The 20,244-nt window shown below is 51.3% G+C and overlaps 1 protein-coding gene across 2 annotated transcripts; it reads left to right on the forward strand.

Annotated features, from left to right (window-relative positions):
* Nucleotides 1–4,187: 4,187 nt before the first annotated feature.
* LOC133760326 (low affinity immunoglobulin gamma Fc region receptor II-b-like) lies at nucleotides 4,188–18,335 on the forward strand. 2 transcript variants are annotated; one of them, XM_062192625.1, is made up of 8 exons: nucleotides 4,188–4,377; nucleotides 10,301–10,321; nucleotides 10,677–10,934; nucleotides 12,643–12,897; nucleotides 13,581–13,709; nucleotides 14,840–14,896; nucleotides 17,598–17,635; nucleotides 17,740–18,335. In XM_062192625.1, exons 1-8 carry the CDS (start codon nucleotides 4,266–4,268, stop codon nucleotides 17,818–17,820), a joined length of 951 nt encoding a protein of 316 aa, XP_062048609.1. In that variant the 5' UTR covers nucleotides 4,188–4,265; the 3' UTR covers nucleotides 17,821–18,335. The 2 variants fall into 2 exon arrangements, with proteins under 2 accessions (XP_062048609.1, XP_062048610.1); XM_062192626.1 differs by lacking the exon at nucleotides 14,840–14,896.
* The last annotated feature ends 1,909 nt before the right edge of the window (nucleotides 18,336–20,244 follow it).

Below are 20,244 nucleotides of genomic sequence, written 5' to 3' on the forward strand. Positions count from 1 at the left end.
TGTTGGTCATCTGGAAGGTAAATACCACGGACTGGGTGTCCCCAAAAGGCCTACATGTTACATGTTTGGTCCTTAAAAATCTTATGATAATGGTACCAAGAGGGTGGAAATTTAATCCAATTATGGTATTCAGGAGGTGAAGCCTAGTGGGAGATCCTTAGGTCACTGAGATCATGCCCTCAAAAAGGTAGTTTTGGTAACAGTGTTGGTTATTAAGGCTGAGTTGGGTCTAGCCATTCTCTCTGCTTCTTCGCTTGCCATGTGGTCATTTTCCCATACACAGTGGGCTATTGCCATTCTACAGCCTGACCAGATAGCTGAACCAATGGAGTTTCCTGATCTTGTACTGTGAACCTCCAAAGTCATGAGCCAGAATAAACCTCTGACCATAAGTAGCTTCTCTCAGCTATTTTGATATCATGATGAAAAGCTGACACTAAGAAAAAAATGCCTTCCAGGACAATAGATATTAATATCTTCAAGTTGCTGTTTGAGATACATTTTGCGGTGATTCCCTCTGTGAGAACTCACTGTGAAAAGGCCTCAGCCGCTGGAGGTTTTGCTGCAGTGGAAAGCCCTCGACTTCATAGTGGAAGGCTTGATGAATTGAGAGTCACTCTGAAGGGGTGGGGTTCCCTGGACCATTTGGAAAATTTCCTCCATGATGTTACTAGCATGCCATGCTTGAGTAATTTTCTTCTACGCATTTCACCTTATCTTTTTTTTTTTTTTTTTTTTTTTGACAGGCAGAGTGGATAGTGAGAGAGAGAGACAGAGGGAAAGGTCTTCCTTTTTGCAGTTGGTTCACCCTCCAGTGGCCGCCGCGGCCAGCGCACCGCGCTGATCCGAAGCCAGGAGCCAGGTGCTTCTCCTGGTCTCCCATGCGGGTGCGGGACCCAAGGACTTGGGCCATCCTCCCCTGCCTTCCCGGGCCATAGCAGAGAGCTGGCCTGGAAGAGGGGCAACCAGGATAGAATCTGGCACCCCAACCGGGACTAGAACCCGGTGTGCCGGCGCCGCAAGGTGGAGGATTAGCCTGTTGAGCCACGGCGCCAGCCATCACCCTATCTTTTCTTATACCCTTTTGCTTACTCTGCTTTTTTTGTGCATTGCAATAAATTGATTAATTCATGAACTGTCTTTGCCTCATGTGGCTTGTCATTTGACTAATGGGTACAAGGACCTACCCCTCTTGGAAAAATGATAATCCTCGAGGTTGAAATTGTCACCAGGTACCAGGGAAACCAGGCCAGCCTGGCTAGTCCAGCTGACAATCTGATAAAGGATGAGGCTTTTGAGCTGGGTTTGTCTCCAAAGACCATGTTCTTTATTATTTTATTTATTTAATGGAAAGGGAGAGACAGAGAGAAAGGTCTTCTATCTACTGGTTCACTCCCCAAGTGTCTGTAATGGCTGGAGCTGGACCAATCCAAAGCCAGGAGCTTCTTCCGGGTCTCCCATATGGATGTAAGGGCCTAAGCACTTGAGCCATCTTCTATTATTTTCCCAGGCCATAGCAGAGAGCTGGATCAGAAGTGGAGCAGGGGCTGGCACTGTGGCACAGAGGGTTAACACCCTGGCCTGAAGCGCCGGCATCCCATATGGGTGCCAGTTCAAGACATGGCTGCTCCACTTCTGATCCAGCTCTTTGCTATGGCCTGGGAAAGCAGTAGAAGATGTTCCAAGTCCTTGGACCCCTGCACCCGCGTGGGAGACCCAGAAAAAGCTCCTGGCTCCTGGCTTAGGATCAGCACAGCTCTGGCCATTGCGGCCAATTGTTGAGTGAACCAGCAGATGGAAGACCTCTCTCTCTATCTGCCTTTCCTCTCTCTGTGTAACTCATTCAAATAAATAAATTAATTAAAAAAAAAAAAAAGAAGAGAAGCAGCCGTGACTTGAACTGGCATTCAGACGTCACTGCAGGCAGTGGCTTTACCTGCTACGCCTTAGCCAGCCCTATGTCTCCCTTTCTAACTTATATCCTTTGTCGTCCAACCCCTCACCTTGCCAAGGGTCTTGCAAGTGGAGGCTTAGCCGGCTGTGCCACAGCACTGGCCCCAAGACTATGTTCTTAATCATGGCTTTCATGATTTTTGAGTTATTACCTCTCACATTACCAGGAATACATATTTTATATAAATCTGTCCATTTCAAAGAATTCTCCTTTCTGATTGGCACATTTCAGTTTTCAACAGTGTGCCTGTACATTTGCAAGCATTTTCTTCCAGAAATATCTCCTTGCATTTTGTGCTTCCATAGTTGCAATGGGACGCGGACTCCTATGTCTATTTCCATTTACTGTTCTTGGAAGTGCCCCACCTGACTGTCACTGTCTCTTTTTAGAAGGTGCTCAGAAGAAGTTGCCTGGTTCTTTCATCTCAGTAGAAAACCTAGAACAGACACCTGGGGACTGAGACAATTCAGCAAAGTAACACATTTTCACATTGTGGCACTTGGAGAAAACCACACAAATCGTATTTTAAACAAATGAGGCTGCTCTGAGCCAGGGGCAACTGGTTGTACCCTGTCATTCCTCCAGCTGAGGGCCAGCCCAGTGGTTCAGCTCGCTTGTAACTCCCACAGGGTACTCCCTGTACACTGTGGGAAGCTCCCTCAATGTTGCAGGGAACATGAAGTTTTTAACAGCAGGCAGACCTGATTTCCTATGGACTCTTGCTTACTAACCATGTTGCCTTGGGCAGATCATTTTAACTTCTCTGAAGCTCACCTTCTCCATGTGCAAGTGAGGAAGATGCTATTTATCATTTGGGATTGTTGTAAAACTTAGAGATAATTAAATCAAGTGACCCCTCTCCACAGTAAACACTGCTAGATGTACCCAGTAAGAATTCATTTTTATTTATTTGTGTGTTAACTATTTTTTGTTCTGTGAGTTTGTTTTTAAACATTATTTTTAAAGTTTCCCATGTAGAGCTCACTGGCATCTCATCACTGGTTAAAAAAAATTTTTTTTTTCACCTAAAACTCCGAGAAAGTCTGAAGCTATTGGGAGGGGGTAGGATGGGACAGGGAGTGAGGGACTGTGGTGGGCAGGGTGGGGCTGTTGAAGGTTTCTGAAGACCACAGAGCAAGCGAAGATGTTACAATGTCATTTCCTTGACTATTACAGCTTGCTTCCTGAGAGGGAACCCCAAGTGTGTCATGTCGGGGGGAGGGGGTGGTGGTGTTGAGGGTGAACCAGTGCTGTCCAGGATGGTGACAGAAGCAAGAAAAAGAAAGTAGCATTTATTGGACACTCACGATGGTCCCAACACTTGCTAGCACCCATATTCTCTTCCACGCCCCCAAATCCTCGAGGGTAATGGGTCTCAGCCAAGGAGGCTTTTGCTCTCTAGGGCACACTTATCAACCTGGAGGCATTTCTGCTCTGACAAGCGGGTAGTGCCACTGGCATCTGGTGGGAAGAAGCAGGGGTGCTGCTGAACACGCTACGACACACGGGATAGGTCTTCACCACCAGAAGTGCTTGGCCCCAAACGGCAACAGCGCCGAGGTGGAGGAACTCTGCTTGAAGGTGGGCAGGATCGTATTCATTTTTGTGGATTTGGAGATCCGTAACCCAGCTGTGAGAAGTCGGTTGGCCTTCCAACCCGTCAGAAACCAAGGACGCAAAGCCTGTGCTGCACCACCCCCGAGTAGGGAGAACCGTGATGGCAGTGAGGGTGGCAAAATCACCAGGACAAATTAGCGCTCACTGGATAGTTACTGAGACGCGCATTACGTGAACGGAGGAGTGCAAGAGCCAGCGAGGCGGGAGAGCCGGGAGGACCTCCTTTCACAGAAAGAGAAAATCCAATGATGGTGGGTGATCTCCAGGTGGTTCTCCTGTCACACGTGGAAGTATCAAAAGACTGCTTGCCTTCCTGCCCTCCACACCTCCTCGCAGGAGGCTAGGGATGGAGACGGGAGGCTCTGAGCTGAGTTTGGGGGGCCAATTCCCTCTTTGCTCTAGAGGGCAAGACCAGTTGGGGCCCTGAGGAAGAAGAGGGAAATTGTTCCCTGTTTCCAAACTTCCCGCGAATTTGGACTTGGGCTGAACAAGGCTTGATTCTGGGAAGCTCTGAATCTCTTAGGAGGGAACAGTTGAGAGGAAAGGGGGGGGGGTGGAGCTTATGATTAAACAGACCATTTCTTTTCACTTCCTCTTTCTGACTCCAGAACTTGTCGTCTGGGGTGGAATCCACTAAGGCTCAAGAGAGGTCTGTGCCTACCGTGCTGTTGGATCCAGCTCGCTCCAGAGGGTGATGGGGATCCCCTCGTTCCTGCCCCTCTTCGACACTGAGAGTGACTGGGCAGACTGCAAACACTCCCAGCCCCTGGGCCACATGTTGCTGTGGACAGCTGTGCTATTCCTGGGTGAGTCAGGGACCCAGGAGGGAGAGGAGCAGGAATTCTTTGGTTGGGGCTGAGGTTGGGCAAGGATGAGGGGTGGCATGGGCAGCATGTCAGGGAAATTAGGAGACTTGAAGGCAGGCTGATGGAGATCAGACTGAGACAAGTCTGTTGGCCGTGGAAAAATTAGAACACCCACAGAGTTTGGGTTTTTTAGGGTCTTTGACCCCAAGTCACTGGGCATCTGAGCCCTTGATGCTGGCCACCCCCACGGCAGAACCTACTCTGTGGGTTGTCTGCGGATCTACACTTGAGTGCTTCTCTTCTTGCAAGTTTTGTTTCACATGGTACCAAGTCTTAGGCAGCAGGGCTAGTGTTGCCTTAGACAGAGAAAGGTGGGGTAAGGGAAGAAGCAATAAGATGCGTTTTGGGGGTGTTGGTGGTGCCCCCAAAACTACTTTGTGTAGCAGAGGCTCTGGGTTAACCAGGAAACTGAATCTCAGAGAATCCACAAACCTAAGCAATTCTGGGGATGTCAGTTGTGGGGCTAGAAAGATCATGCATGCCTACTTTCACTGTGTTGACTTTGGGAGTTGGTCCTAGCTCTGGTCAGCTAGAAAGCTTGTATCTTAGACCGAGATGGGGGAGTGTGTTTTCCGACCATGTTCTTGGGGGACAGGAACAGATGGTGCCGGGTGGTCACAAACGTCTAGGGGAAAGCATGGTGGGGAGCCCTACTGCCAGGACTGTATCCCCAAGATCAACATGCTAAGTCATCAGTATCTCCTCCCTCTGTTCCATCCTCCGTGTTTATAGCTTTTATCGCTTGATGACTCAGCTGGACACACCGTTGGCTCCCTTTCCCGAGCATTCGCGTCGCTCACTGAGGTTGTGACATCTTCCAGTACAGCTGTGGATGAGTCACTGCACTTCATAAAAATCTGCAGTGCTGCTCCATTGCCTACTGAAAAGGTCCCACTTCCACCCCTCCCCCACTTTAAAAAATTCTTTACTGGTTCCTCAAATGACTGCAGCAGCCGATCTAAAGCCAGGAGCTTTTTCAGGGTCTCCCGCATGGGTACAGGGGCCCAAGCACTTGGGCCATCTTCTACTGCTTTCCCAGGCCATAGTAGAGAGCTGGATTGGAAGAGGAGCAGCCAGGACACAAACCGGCTTCCGTATGGGATGCCAGTGCCACAGATGGAGACTTAGCCCACTATGCCACAGCACCAACCCCTACTTCCACCCTTTTAACCATGCTTCTCTCATTGCCTCCCAAATGGCTCCTACCATATAGCCAGGCAATACGTACATCACACTTCTGTTTTCCATACCTTTACCTACTGCTGAGTCTCCAAATTGCTTTAGGTAAACCTCCAGATGCTGCGCTAGGATTTGGGGAACAAAGAGACAGGTTCCCTGGCCTAAAGCACAAGGTCTCTGTCTCCCTGACAGCGAGGACACGTGTGTGGACCTATTAAGGATTCACTGCTACTTGTTGACTGTGGGATGATGAAGTGATCGGTGACTTCTTTCTGCTTTCCCCATCTCTTTTTTTTTCCCCCATCCCATTCCTCTGATCCACTCTTCCACTGCACTTCTCTCTCTTTTTTTAAAATAACTTTTTTAAAAAAAGTTTTTTGTTTATTTATTTGAGAGGTAGAGTTACAGACAGTGAAAGAGACAGAGAGAAAGGTCTTCTGTACATTGGTTCACTCCCCAGATGGCCACAACGGCCGGAGCTGCGCGGATCCAAAGCCAGAAGCCAGGAGCCAGGAACTTCTTCCTGGTTTCCCCTGTGGGTGCAAGGGCCCAAGAACCTGCCAAGCAAGGGCCATAGCAGAGAGCTGGATTGGAAGAGGAGCAGTCGGGACTAGAACCGGCTCCCATATGGGATGCCGGTGCCGCAGGCAGAGGATTAACCTACTGCACCACGGTGCCAGCCCCCATTGCACTTCTCTTGCTCATCCTACATGCTCAGGTTTTTAGCTACCCCTTCTTTGCTAGTAACTCCCAACTTGCTTGTTGTTCCTCTCATCTGCGGAGTATAATTTCATATTTCTGCAACACACCTGCTGACCTTGGGACACTTTGTAACTGTGTCAGCTCAGACACAAAAGATATTCAAAACGCAACTTATCATCTTTCCTTCTCTCTCTCTCTCTCTTTTTTTTTTTTTTTTTTTACAGGCAGAGTGGACAGTGAGAGAGAGAGACAGAGAGAAAGGTCTTCCTTTTGCCGTTGGTTCACCCTCCAATGGCCACCGCGGTAGCGCGCTGTGGCCGGCATACCGTGCTGATCCGATGGCAGGAGCCAGGTGCTTCTCCTGGTCTCCCATGGGGTGCAGGGCCCAAGTACTTGGGCCATCCTCCACTGCACTCCCTGGCCACAGCAGAGAGCTGGCCTGGAAGAGGGGGCAACCAGGACAGGAGGGGCAACCGGGACAGGATCGGTGCCCCGACTGGGACTAGAACCCGGTGTGCCGGCGCCGCAAGGCGGATGATTAGCCTAGTGAGCCGTGGCGCCGGCCTCATCTTTCCTTCTAAGTGTTCTTATCCTCCCAACATTTCTATTTGCATGAGCATAGCTACTTTTTTTTCCCTCTGCTACCCCCCAATATCTTTTTATTTATTTATTTATTTTTATTTTTTGACAGGCAGAGTGGATAGTGAGAGAGAGAGAGAGAGAGAAAGGTCTTCCTTTTTACCATTGGTTCACCCTCCAATGGCCCAAGGACTTGGGCCATCCTCCACTGCCTTCCCGGGCCACAGCAGATAGCTAGCCTGGAAGAGGGGCAACCGGGACAGAATCCAGCACCCCAACCGGGACTAGAACCCGGTGTGTCGGCACCGCAAGGCGGAGGATTAGCCTGTTAAGCCACGGCGCCGGCCCCCCCAATATCTTGATAAGTGCCAAGTTCTCTCAGCCCTGCCACTTGAATTACTCTCATGCCTGTGTCTTCTTCTTACTTTCTAAAGTCAGTAAAACAACACAGAGTAAGGCATGAAGAATACAGGTGCATTTGACAGAGACAGAGAAAGGCAAGGGAGTTAAAGGGCTTTGCAAGGAGGTGCTTAGAATGCTGCATCATCAAATCCAAGCTAGCTGGGAATGGGGTGGGGTGGGGTGGGGAGGAGAAGGCAAATGTAGGAAAGACAGTGATGGGGGAAATGCTTTGCGATTCTTGATAAGGTCCAAGATAATTATGGAGGCTGCACTTGAGCAAAAAAAAAAAAAAAAAAAAAAAAATAGGAGATGTGATTGGAGCATGGGATGTTTTGTTTTGTGATTGGGAAGTTGATATGATTTCTGAGGAGTTCTTGGGTAACACACGGGCCTGTGTGGCTAAGAGGAATGAAAGAAAGTTCACTGGAGATTGGCAGGTCAAGGAAAGCCGCGGCTGAGCGTTGCACAGGTCACTCACAGGTATCCTGGGTCGCGACAATCGTCTCTTCTATTCCCACTTACTTGGCCGTGAGCTTTCAGCTCCCATTTGAAAATTCTAAGTGACTTTCTGCTGCTCATTGGAGTGGAAATTTTTAAAAAGTGTGTCAGCACGTTAAATACCTTCCCTGGATTATCTTACTTAATCCTTAAAACAACCAATCATCATCTCCACTGATAAGGAAAGTGAAGCAGAGACAGTTAAAGGTCTGTCAGCAGTAGCGCAGCCAACACAGAACCTCAGCCTGTGCTCCTACCCGCTGTCGTGTCACCTGGGCTTAGAAGCCTCCAGAGGGCGACTGCCCCCTTTCTCAGCTGTGTCTCTCGTTATTGGAGATGCTTTGAACAGAGACCAGACGTCAAGTGGAAGTGGGGCTGCAATTTGTAAGGAGTGCTGGCCAGTACTTTGCTATTCTTCCCATGGAATACGCTCTCTCTGTCTCTCTGTCTCTCTGTCTCTGTCTCTCTCTGTCTCTCTCTCTCTCTCTCTGTCTCAAAATCCTATTGGTCCATGTAGGTTCTTAATGAATACCATCTTTTCCTTGCCAAATCCTACTAAGCACAGGGATACTGTCCTGCTCTGCACCTCCACCACATTTTATCCATTCCCTTTCAATGGCACTAAGTGTGTCTCTTTTGCATTAGATTGCACGTGTGCTTAGACGGTCGGCCTCAGTGACGGCAGGAAGGCAGGAACGCATTTTCTTTTCCCTTAGGTGGGCTCAGCATGCTTTGCAGGGCAGTGGGAAGTCAGTGCGGGTTTGCCGATTAATGTTGGGTTGCAAAGGATTGGAGTGACTGGCCCAAGTGCACTTGTCAGGACACGGCAGCATCAGGACCAGATCCGGTTCTCTAAACTCACAACTGACATTCTCCGCGCAGTCCCTCCTTCTCATCCCTTGCTCTTTCTTCAATTTCCTTCCATACTTTGCCCCTGAAAAATATGCATGTACTGGCAAGCTACTTGACTTTCTTTTAGCCCAAATACAAGCGAAAACCCTCACCAATGAACACACACACACACACAGGACTTCTTTACCCAATAATTCACCACCTCAATTCAGCTTTCCTGGCCCGCATTTTTCTTCCATCTGAAAAGCACTTTCCCTGGCGGTGGCATCCCCTGCCACCACATAAAGCTGCAGATCTGGTATCCTTTTGTAGTCTCCTCCTCCTTTCAGACATGCCTAATAATAATAAACTGCAAGGCCTAAATGTCAAGCCGTGTGGTTGTAAAATGAACCATGGGAGGGGCCGGTGCTGTGGCGTAGCAGATAAAGCCACTGCTTGCAGTGTCAGCATCCCATATGGGAGCTTGTTTGGGACCTGGCTGCTCCACTTCCGATCCAACTCTCTGCTATGGCTTGGGAAGGCAGTAGAAGATGGACCAAGTCCTTGGGCCTCTGCACCCACCTGGGAGAACCAGAAGAAACTCCTGGCTCCTGGCTTTGGATCGGTCCAGCTCTAGTCTTTGTGGCTAATTGGAGAGTGAACCAGTGGATGGAAGATCCCTCTCTCTCTCTCTCTCTCTCTGCCTCTTCTTCTCTCTGTGTAACTCTGACTTTCAAATAAACAAATAATTCCTTATAAAAAATAAAAAAAGGAATAAACCATGGGAGAGCCCAATGGGCTATAGTGTGGTCATTAACAATGACAACATAGAAACTGAGTTATCTTTTTCCTTTTTTGAAGATTTATTTATTTGAAAGTCAGAGTCACACAGGGAGAGGAGAGGCAGAGAGACAGAGTGAGAGAGCAAGAGGTCCTCCATCCGATGGTTCATGCCCCAGCTGGCCACAATGGCCGGAGCTGCACTGAGCCAGGAGCCTCCTCCAGGTTTCCCACGTGGCTGCAGGGGCCCAAGGACTTGGGCCATCCTCTATCGGAAGTGGAGCAGCCGGGCGCCAATATAGGATGCTGGCACTGCAGGCGGTAGCCCCAGAAACTGAGTAATCTACTAGACCTCACATTGCTCAGTGAGAAATCAGTTTAGACAACAGTTTCTTGCCATTTGTGGATCTCTGTATGTTAACATTAGGTGTTAATGTTTTCATGGGTATTATCTAACTGGATGGAGACCAAGGGGAAATATCTTTCTCATGTGTATTTTCTATTTTGCTATAGTGACCATGGATTACCTGTGTAATCTCTGCGCCCTCCCTGACAAAAGACCAAACCTCATGCTTAGGATAGATTCTGGAAAAATCATTTGCACTGTAGCATGGATTGTATGTAAGATCCGAGAGGGTCCTCTTTCCAGGGGCGTTTTTATTTTATTCAGTCAAAATCATTAATGCAAATGGGAGAGACACTGAGCAGGTAGAAGAGGGCTTTTTATCTTTTTTTTTTTTCATTTCCCTTCATCGTTGGGGAAGGAGCTCCCAGTCCCTTTGAAAGTGCACCTCATCCAGGCAGTCCCGGGGGTTTCAGGTCAGCGCCCAGGTAGGTGAGCCTCCGTGTAGAGGTGCATGCTCTGAGCTGATGTGTGCTTTCTGTCTTGCAGCTCCCGTTGCTGGGACACCTGGTGAGTACTCCATCCACACGCTCTCCCTCCCCCAGCCACCCTCTTCTCCCTGTACCCTGTCTGGAGGGACTCTCAGTGTACCAGGTCAGGGCCCTGGCCCTGGGACGTGTGGGCAGAGAAGCGGCCGTCAGCTGAGCAGCCTTCCATGCTGGGCCTGGCTCCACGCTTGGTCTCCCCCGGGGCCCCAGGTGCCTCCATGTCTGAGATGCAGGGCCTCTCAGGCTCCTGGAATGCGCTTTCCTCACAAGGCCTGCTCCCGCCCCTCAGCCGAGCCCTCCCCCTACCCCTTCCCCTGGGAGCTCCTCTGAAGTCCAGAGTCCCTCATATCTCTTCCTGCTCCCCCGCCCCCCCGCAGCCGAGGTCCCGCAGGCTGTGCTGAAGCTCCAGCCGCCGTGGATCCGGGTGCTCCAGGAGGACTCCGTGACCCTGACGTGTCAGGGAGCCCACGGCCCCGGGAACCACTCCACCCAGTGGCTCCACAACGGCAGCGCCATCCCCAGCCAGGTGCAGCCCAGCTACACGTTTAAGGCCAAGAAGAACGACAGCGGGGAGTACAGGTGCCAGACAGGCCCCAGCAGCCTCAGCAACCCCGTGCAGCTGCACGTGTTTTCGGGTCAGTGGAGGAAGGCTGGGAGGGGTGGGCGGGGCAGCAGAGACGGGGTGCCGGGTGGGGGTGCCTGCTTCCCGGAAAGCCGCGCTGTGAGCCGCCTGGAGCGGTTTGGGCCGCTCTTCTCCCTCTCCGCCAGGCCGGCCCTGTGCTTAGCCTGTGGTGGGGGTGGGCAGAGGCAGGGTGGGTTGTAGAAATTCCTTAGCGGTTGTTAATGGCCGCTTCTGCCTCACTCCTGATGGAGCAAGAAGTTCCCAGGGCCACGGACAGGCAGTTGAGAGAGAAGTAAAAGGGATCCCTGCTCCATAAAAACCCGGCCGTGTTTTCCGGCAGTCAGAAAGCGCAGCCGGACCGCACCAGACTCCTAGCCCAGGACGCTGGGAGCCCTGCAGGCTTCCAAGCCTCAGCGAGCTCAGCTGCTCAGTGCAGAGACCACTGCCTCTCTCTGAGGGTTCCGGTCTGAGCGGTGTCCCTCCCACCCCTGCCCCCTCTCCTTCTTCTCACAGTGCTGGGTGCCCTTCTCTCTCTCTTCTGCCAGACTGTGGGCAGCCTGAGCGAACCCTGAGTGAACCTTGCGTCTTAGCCATCTTTGGGTTCCCAGCACCTGAGACAGGGCAGGGTTGCTCAACAGAACGTGGATTTTACAAAGCCCCTAACAACACGTCGGTTCTCCATAAAGAACAGCTACAGTCTAGTGATGATAGATCTTAGTGTTCTTGCCCCCCCGAATCCCCGATGCTCCTCCAAGGTACGTGGTGCACTAATGCCCACCTGGGCCACTGTGGTCCTCAGACTGCTGGAGCGCCACGCTTACTAACATGCATCAAGCAACCAATGTTGGGGAAAGGTTTGCACCGTTATACCATCCCCGCAGGCTCTGTCTCTGCCGTATCCTCCTCACACATCAGTCCTCGCCCCCAACCGGGCCAGTCTGGGTGCCTCCTTCGTACTCCCAGAGATGGGACTGCACCTCGAGGTCCCTTGGATTCTCCCTACAGCAGCCTGGTGGGCAGGCCGGGGATGCGGTTCCCTTCTCTCAGGAAAGGAAAGGGAAGACAGGCAAGACAGGCATATCCTGAGTACTCCTGTGTGCCAGCAGCTCTTGGAGATGCATGGCTTTGTTGTGCCCATTTTCACAGAAGAGGAGACTGAGGCCTAGAAGAGTCAACTGACTTGCCCAAGTTTACAGAGCTCATAGATGAAGAGGCCAGAATTAGAGACCCACTGTGCGCTTCCAAACTTAAGTTCTTTTTTTTTAAAAAAGATTTATTTATTTATTTGAAAGTCAGAGCTACACAGAGAAGGAGAGGCAGATAGAGAGAGAGAGAGAGAGAGAGAGAGAGAGGTCTTCCATTCTACTGGTTCACTCTCCAATTGGCCGCAATGGCTGGAGCTGCGCTGATCCGAAGTCAGGAGCCAGGAGCTTCTTCCAGGTCTCCCATGCGGGTGCAGGGGCCCAAGGGCTTGGGCCATCCTCTACTGCTTTCCCAGGATATAGCAGAGAGCTGGATCGGAAGTGGAGCAGCCGGGTCTTGAACTGGCGCCCATATGGGACACCAGTGCTGCAGGCAGTAGCCTTACCCGCTACGCCACAGCGTTGGCCCCCAAACTTAAGCTCTTGCTTCTGTGCATCATGTCCCAGCAGCAGAGATGGCCCAGGATTCAGAGTTGAACAAAAGCCTCCTAGGTCCTGTGGTCCTTTTGTGTCTTTCAGAGTGGCTGGTGCTCCAGACACCCCAGCTGGTGTTCCAGGAGGGGGAACCCATCGTGCTGAGGTGCCACGGCTGGAGGAACAAGACTGTGTACAAGGTCACATTCTACCAGAATGGAATATCCAAGAAGTTTTTCAATTACAACAGCGACTTCTCCATCACTCAAGCAAACCACAGCCATAGCGGTGTTTACTACTGCAAAGGAAACATAGGAAAGACGACCTACTCATCAGAGCCTGTGACCATCACTGTCCAAGGTATGCGAACTCTGTTGAGCCACAGCGAGGGGAGAAAAGGGGCTGGAACAAGGACTGAGGTGACATGGGCCCACATGGAGATCTGAAAAATGCCACAACAACAAGCTGGACCCTGCAGCAAGGAGGAGAGGTGTGGAGAGAGGCTTTGCTAAGGGTTGGCCCGTGGGCAGGAGTCGGGACCAGAACCTGCAGCCCTCGGCTTCCAGGTGACAAGGCCGTTGTCCCACTCTGAAATGTGGGCTCCCTTCCCTAAGCTCCTGGATGTTCCTAGGAGCTGAGGTCAGTCTTGTTTCTTCTTACATCTCATGTTGTTTTGGCCGTGCACTCCAGAAGACCTGGCATGTCCCAGAGAGTACAAGCCTGTGGCTAATCAAGTAGGGATGGTTCCTGCTGTGGGGGGGGGGGGGTGGAGGTTGTCTCTGAGCGCAGAGAGGAGCCCTTCCCTCTGCTCCTACACACTCGCCAATGTGTCTGTATTGGTGTGGTGGAGAAATGTGGTTATGGCGGAGGCACCAGCCTAGCCACAGTAACCCAGTGGCCATGAGGCTGGGGAGGAAGTAAATAGTGCACAGACACAGACTAGCTCCAAGTGACGAGCGCCGAGGACCAGCATCGGAGGAGGGCGGGGCCAGTGGAGGTGGGACAGGAGGACTATTGCTTAGCCTGATGTCTGTCTTCCCCAGAGCCTTCGTCCAACCCAGATGATGACTCACTGGTGGTGACGATCGTGGCGGTGGTCACTGGGATTGTGGTCATGGCTACTGTTGCCATCGTAGCAGCCTTCGTCTACCTCAAACGCAGGCGGAGGTCAGGTCTGTGGCTCCTCTTCTTCATCCCTCTTGGTAACCCTTCCCAACTCCTACCTCCAGGTCCTAACTCCAGACATTATATAGTCCCAACTTTTAATCATTCACTCATTGATTAATTCATTCATTCAGCAAGAGTTGAACGAATTAGCTTCTATGTCAAGGACTGTGGTGACACCAAGATAAAGTCCAGTCCCTGCCCTCATTGTTGTTGGGGTACATAAATGTATGATTAGGTGGTTATAGGAAGAGCAAAATTAGGAAAATGAAAAGACTATGACAGAGGCATGGAGGAGGCTCCGTAACCCAGCGTGGGCTGGAGCAGTTGGAGGACTTTCCATGGGGAGGCAGGTTACTGTAGTGAGTAAAGCTGACATGGTAGGGCCAGACTGCCAGGGATCAAGTCTCAGCTCCACAGCTATCAGCTACATGACCTTGGGTGAGATACTCAACCTTTCTGTGCCTCAGTTTCCCCACCTAGGAACTGATGACACGAATAAGACCTACTTTGCAGGACTGTTACATTGAGTGAGACTGAAGCTCTAGTGATGGGGCCTAGTGTGTGGTAAACAGCACCTAAGTGTGAGCTGTCGCCATGGTGCAGGAGGTGCTGTTTGGCGATGGCATTAGCTGGGCACAGAGGGCTGGAGAGTATGCTGGGCCCAGAGGCCAGGGCATGGAAATGCTGTGGCTGGGACAGGCTTGGGGGAGTAGTAGAACGGGTGCTGGGAACCATTAGGGAAGAGAAAATAATGCTACTAATACCTCACAAAACACTTTGCCATTGGTTCCTAGTGAGGAATAGTTGCTGAAGATAAGGAGAGAGAGAGAGAGACTTAGAGAGAGAAGGCTGTTTTCAGAAGGCAGAGCGAGCCTATGAAGCATTCCGTGGAGTGGTCTTTGTGACATTGCTCGAAGTTCCCACAGCTTAGGTGACTTAGGTCTCTCTGGACCGGCCCCTTTACAAGGTGGGAGCAGACCCTGGGCAAGGCAGCCGGGAGCTGGGTGGACAGGAGACATCTGTGCGAGGGCAGGGTCTACGTGGGTTCTAACCCAGTCCTGCCCCCAGCCCTTGGTCCTGAGGACTCCGACCCCCACCCCCATAATCCTACTAACCTCCTATGTGCCCCTCCTAGCTCTCCCAGGATACCCCAAGCCGGGGGGAATGGGAGAGACCCTCCCAGAGGAACCAGGTGAGTACAGCGTTCTCTATGGGGGCTCAGCCACGTCCCACCCCGGGCTGCCAAATGGGTTGGAGCCAGCAGGAAGTGACTTGTGTAAGTTCAGCAGGAAGCACTGGAGAGGGGGGGGCAGTGGAAGGAGGGCAGGGGCTCCGGTTGCTTGGTCAGTTCTGAGTCTAACTCTGAGCCCTAAAGAGGTCTTGGCAGGAGAAACCAAGGGGGACACAGATCCCAGAGAGGATGAGGGGAGGGCTGTGTCCCAAGGCATGGGCCAGGAACAGGGGGTGTCTCCAGAGCAGGACATCGGAGACGTCTGGGTCTTTCTGTGGCGTTTGGGCAGTGCTGGCAGACAAAAGGGGTTACATATAAGACTCAGGGAAGTAGGATCAGAGAGGCAGGAGTCTTCGAGATAAAAGAAGGAGGCCGGGGGGAAACCACCGAATTCCTGGAGGAATCTGTCTCTTTGGCATGACAGGGGTAAGGCTCAACTCTTCGTGGGACAGCACGAGGAGAACCAGACTGGGGAAGATTCTGGGGGTCTAGGGGCAAGGGTGGGCTTGACTTGGTTGGCCATGCTTGCTTCTGTTGCCTGCTGAAGGCTTGTGCAATGTGGCCTGGTTCTGCCAACCTCCTACAACATCTCTCTCTCTCTCTTTTAAGTTTTATTTTATTTATTTGAAAGAGTTACAGAGATAGCCGGCGCCGCGGCTCACTAGGCTAATCCTCCGCCTTGCGGCGCCGGCACACCAGGTTCTAGTCCCGGTCGGGGCACTGGATTCTGCCCCGGTCGCCCCTCTTCCAAGCCAGCTCTCTGCTGTGGCCAGGAGTGCAGTGGAGGATGGCCCAAGTGCTTGGGCCCTGCACCCCATGGGAGACCAGGAGGAGCACCTGGCTCCTGCCATCGGATCAGCGCGGTGCGCTGGCCGTGGCGGCCATTGGAGGGTGAACCAACGGCAAAGGAAGACCTTTCTCTCTGTCTCTCTCTCTCACTATCCACTCTGCCTGTCAGACAAAAAAAAAAAAAAAAAAAAAAAAAAAGAAAGAGTTACAGAGAGAGGTAGAGCCAGAGAGAGAGAGAGAGAGAGAGAGGTCTTCCATCCACTGGTTCACTCCCCAGATGGCCACAACAGCCAGAGCTGTGCTGTTCCGAAGCCAGGAGCCAGGAGCCTCCTCCAGGTCTCCCACGTGGGTGCGGGGGCCCAAAGACTTGGGCCATCTTCCACTGCTTTCTCAGGCCACAGCAGAGAGCTGGATCAGAAGTGGAGCAGCTGGGACACGAACCGGCACCTATATGGGATGACAGCATTTCAGGCCAGGGCTTTAACCTGTTGCACCACAGCGCCGGCCCCATCCTACAGCATCTTGAGCAAGTCACTTCCCCTTATGCAGTTTGGTCACCTCCCTGAGGCAATGAGTGTGGTGGCCTGGGTGACTTCTAAGCCTTTGTAAGCCTGGCATTCTGACAGCCAGTGTCCTTCCACTCCTGAGCTCAGGTAGGAGAGTGTGGAAGGGGCAGGAGCTCTCCAGGCACCTTCTTGATGGTAAAGTCAGATCAGGAGGACACTGGAGCTTTCTCCCTGGGCTTTCCGGGCAGCAGAAACAGCAGGAAAAAGAAGCCCTCAAACGACTCTTATCTCTGGAGGCTGGAGCGTGATTCAGAGCACAACGAACAGATCGGAGCGCCTGAGCAAAATATCACGCATGCAGCGGCACTTTCCAGTGGGTCTCTGTGTCCCTGGGCTAGGCCACGTGGGCCTGTGAGCCTGCGTCCACACCAGGGCCAAATCAGACCTAGGAAACAGTTCAAGTACATCTAGGCTAGCCAGCCTGAGGCTTGGTCCTGAGTATGCTGCAGAAGCAGGTTCCCGGAGCTCTTGTGCAGCCAGGCGCCGGGGCTACCGGTCTCCCGAAGGCGCAGCTTGGTGGCTGGGATAGCTGAGGACCGTATCAGAAGGGGAATTTGGAATGTCCTTTGATGTGACATGGGGAGCATAGCAGATAGAGGATTCTTTGTGTCCAGGCGACAACGAGCGAAGAGCCTGGATGCGTTGTCTGTGACTCCTCCCCAGCTTTCTGGGAAATGTTGACTTGCAACACTGAGGCTGCTTTTCACACTGGCAAAGTGAATTTATGGCCAAAACAAGAGGGAATTTGGAGTGAACTGGACATGCACCAGACAAAGACAGGCTTGTTTTTCTCTCTTCCTTTCTCTCTCTCTCTCTCTCTCTCTCTCTCTCTCTCTTTCTCCCCTCTCTCATCCCACTCTCACACTCACCCTCAGTGTGTCCTCTCCTTGCTGGGGAGCACCCAATTCATCAGTATCCTAACAAAGGTGCACCACGTTCGGCCGCTGTGGAAATGGTCCGCAGTCTTGTCTTTTTGAAACCTGCGGCTGACAAACACGCGGACATGACTTCTCTCTGACACCGAACGCCCCCAGCTCGTCCCCAGGATCTCAGCTTTCCAAAGCCTGATTTGCTTCTAGGGAAGTCTAGCAATTCTCTGAATATAATGTGGCACAAACAGCTGCTTGCCCTCGGCAGTGTAGACAGTGGGCAGGGCTGGGTCTGGGACACGCCAGAGTAGGGCGGGGGAGGAGAGGCGGCTGTACTGTGTCACCTCTGGGCCAGCAGGCTTTGCTTTGCCTTGGGGCTGAGCAGCAGCCCTATTCTTCAGCCATGCCCTAGCTGATTTCTCTTCTTTTTGCACACAGCCAGTCCCACGGATACCGAGGAAGCTGCCAAAGCTGAGGTGAGTGAGCTCAGCCATGTCATCTCCCTGCTCCCGGGTCCCCGGCTGCCCCTTCCGTTGCTTTCTTTCCATGGCTGCCCATGGCTCCCCTCTGCTCTCTCTAGGCTGAGAACACGATTACTTACTCACTTCTTATGCACCCGGAGGCTGCCGAGGAAGAAGCAGATTACCAGAACCGCATCTAGTCTCCATTGCCTTGCCCTGAGGTTTGGGGCAGAGGATGAGAGAGGCAAGGGCTGATGTCACCTGGCCTACATTGTCCTTGGGGACGATGGGCGGATGCCATGGCTCCAGGGGAGAAGGACTATTCCAGAGTTATCTACGTGAGCCCTGAAGCTCCCGAAGCTCCAGCCCCAGCTGGCTGCCCGCGCTGCCCCAATGCCTTAGAGCTGTCCATGTCCAGACTCTGCTACGCATCCACACAGCCAGTACAATCAAGCACATCACAGCCAGTACAATCAAGCACATCGCTGTCAGTGACACTTTGCAGCAACATGGAACATGGCTGATGGTATAGGCTACATGAGAACAATTGCACAAGCGTATCCGATTTCAGAAATGTTAAAATAGACTAACACATAGCAGCATATGGAAAGTGATCATTTCAGGGCGATGGAATGTTCGGTGATTTTTGTTTTAATTCTTTATTTTTCTAGAAAGGTCATGTATTACTTTTATAATAAAATAGTATTAAAAAGCCTTTCTGTTTATACTTTCAAGGCTGTATTGGCTGGAGTGTAGACGGAACTACTTGGGGTCTGTTTTTCTTCAATGGTAAGAACCTTTGGAAGGTAGAAATGGATAGGATGTGGGGCTGAGGACTGATGGGGATTTGGAGTGCAGGATAAGTGCCCTTCTTCAAACTCAACCCTCTTCTTCCAGGGAACATGTATTCTTGTCTTCACACCTTCCTCCCTTTTCTCCTGTGGCCAATAAAACAGTCACATTGTTTGGCAATGAAATTCTCAGGAAGTCAACCATCAGATGAGTCCTGGGTGGTGATGGCTGGGTTCTGGCTCTTCTGTTCTCCCAGTGGGGTTATGGGAAGCCAGGCCCAGCAGATGAGAAACATGACTGCGAGCTTCCGGCAGGTGCTTGGTTGAGGGCCCTTGGAGAAGGTTCATCTTCCTGGGACTCTCATAGCATCATTATGTAACGTTCTTTTTGCACTCAAGATTGAACAGCTTCCTTTTTAGGGGGTGGTTTCCATAGATTTCTATGACGCTGACTTTTACAAAATTTTATTTAGCTACTTATTTATGGGGGGGTAGGGGTGGGGCTGTAAGGGAGGGCTTCTATCTGCTGGATCACTCTCCAAATGCTTGCAGGAGTCAGAGCTGGGCCAGGCTGAAGCCAGAGCCTGGAACTCCATGCAAGTGTCCCATGTGAGTAACAGGTACACAAGTGCTGGAGCCATCACCTGTTGCCTCCCAGCGTGAACATTAGCAGGAAGCTGGAATTAGAAACAGAGCCAGGACTTGAACTTGGGCACTCTGATATGGGTTGTAGGTATCCCAGGCAGTGTCTTAACCACTGTGCCAAACGCCTACCTCCTTGGCTGATCTTTTTAATTGCAGGGGTTAGTAGGTCTGCAGATTAAGCTCCTATGTCCAAGAATACTCTCATGTTGCTTTTACATGTCCTCCCAAAGTGTATTAGTGTTCTCATTTCTTTCAACCGTTATCAGTGTTGGACATTTTAAACTCTTGGCAAACTGATACTAATGGACTCTGCTGTTTCTTGAATATAGTTTGTTCTCTCAAACTCATACAGGAGTTTAAGTCCCAGAATCCTATGTTAACGATGTTAACAGGGTGGAAACATCACCCATGGTATTAAGAGACAGGACCTTTGGAAAGTGGCTGGGTTTAGATCAGGTTGTTAGGGTGGGCACCTGTGGTGGAATCCTGGCGGCTTCCTGAGACAAGGGACAGAGATGAGATACATAGCCACAGACACCCATGCTTCCTGGCTCATCCCATGATTCTCTGTGCTGCCTTGGGACTCTACCAGCAAGCAGGCCATCTTCAGGTGAGGCTCCTGGACTTGGCACCACCAGGACCATGAACCAAAATAGACCTCTTTTTTTTAAAAGTTAGCCTGCCTCAGGCAATCTTTTTTTTTTTTAATATAGTGATATAAACTGACTAATAGAGATGGTGTTCCTACTCCCTGGCCAGCATTAATTTCTCCTTGTTTGGCAACAGACCCCAACTTTGCCTCAGCAAAACAGTTCTACCTGCACTCTCAGGCCGTGTGAGTGGGTGGGTTGACTTCTAGCAGGGAGCACACACTGCAAGCTGGGCCAGTCAGGTGTTGTATGCCTGGGATTTGAATCTGGAGCAGAGTGAAGGCAGGTGAAGCTCTTTCATCCCAGTGGCACTACCCAGATGGGACTGATTTCTTTTATTCCTGAATCTGTCCTGTTTGTAGTGGTTTCTGAGGTCCTTCAACTTCCCCTTCTGGTATTATCTGATGTCTTCAACTTCAAAGATGAGCTGATTTACAGTTTGCCTGCAATAGCTCTATCTCCATCTCCATCCCCATCTCTGGGGGGCTCCTAGTTGGCTGGGTTTTACTCTTAGCCATGACAAACTCAACTAATCCCA

This window comes from Lepus europaeus, chromosome 5 (genome assembly GCF_033115175.1).
Source record: "Lepus europaeus isolate LE1 chromosome 5, mLepTim1.pri, whole genome shotgun sequence".
Taxonomy (NCBI): Eukaryota; Metazoa; Chordata; class Mammalia; order Lagomorpha; family Leporidae; genus Lepus; species Lepus europaeus.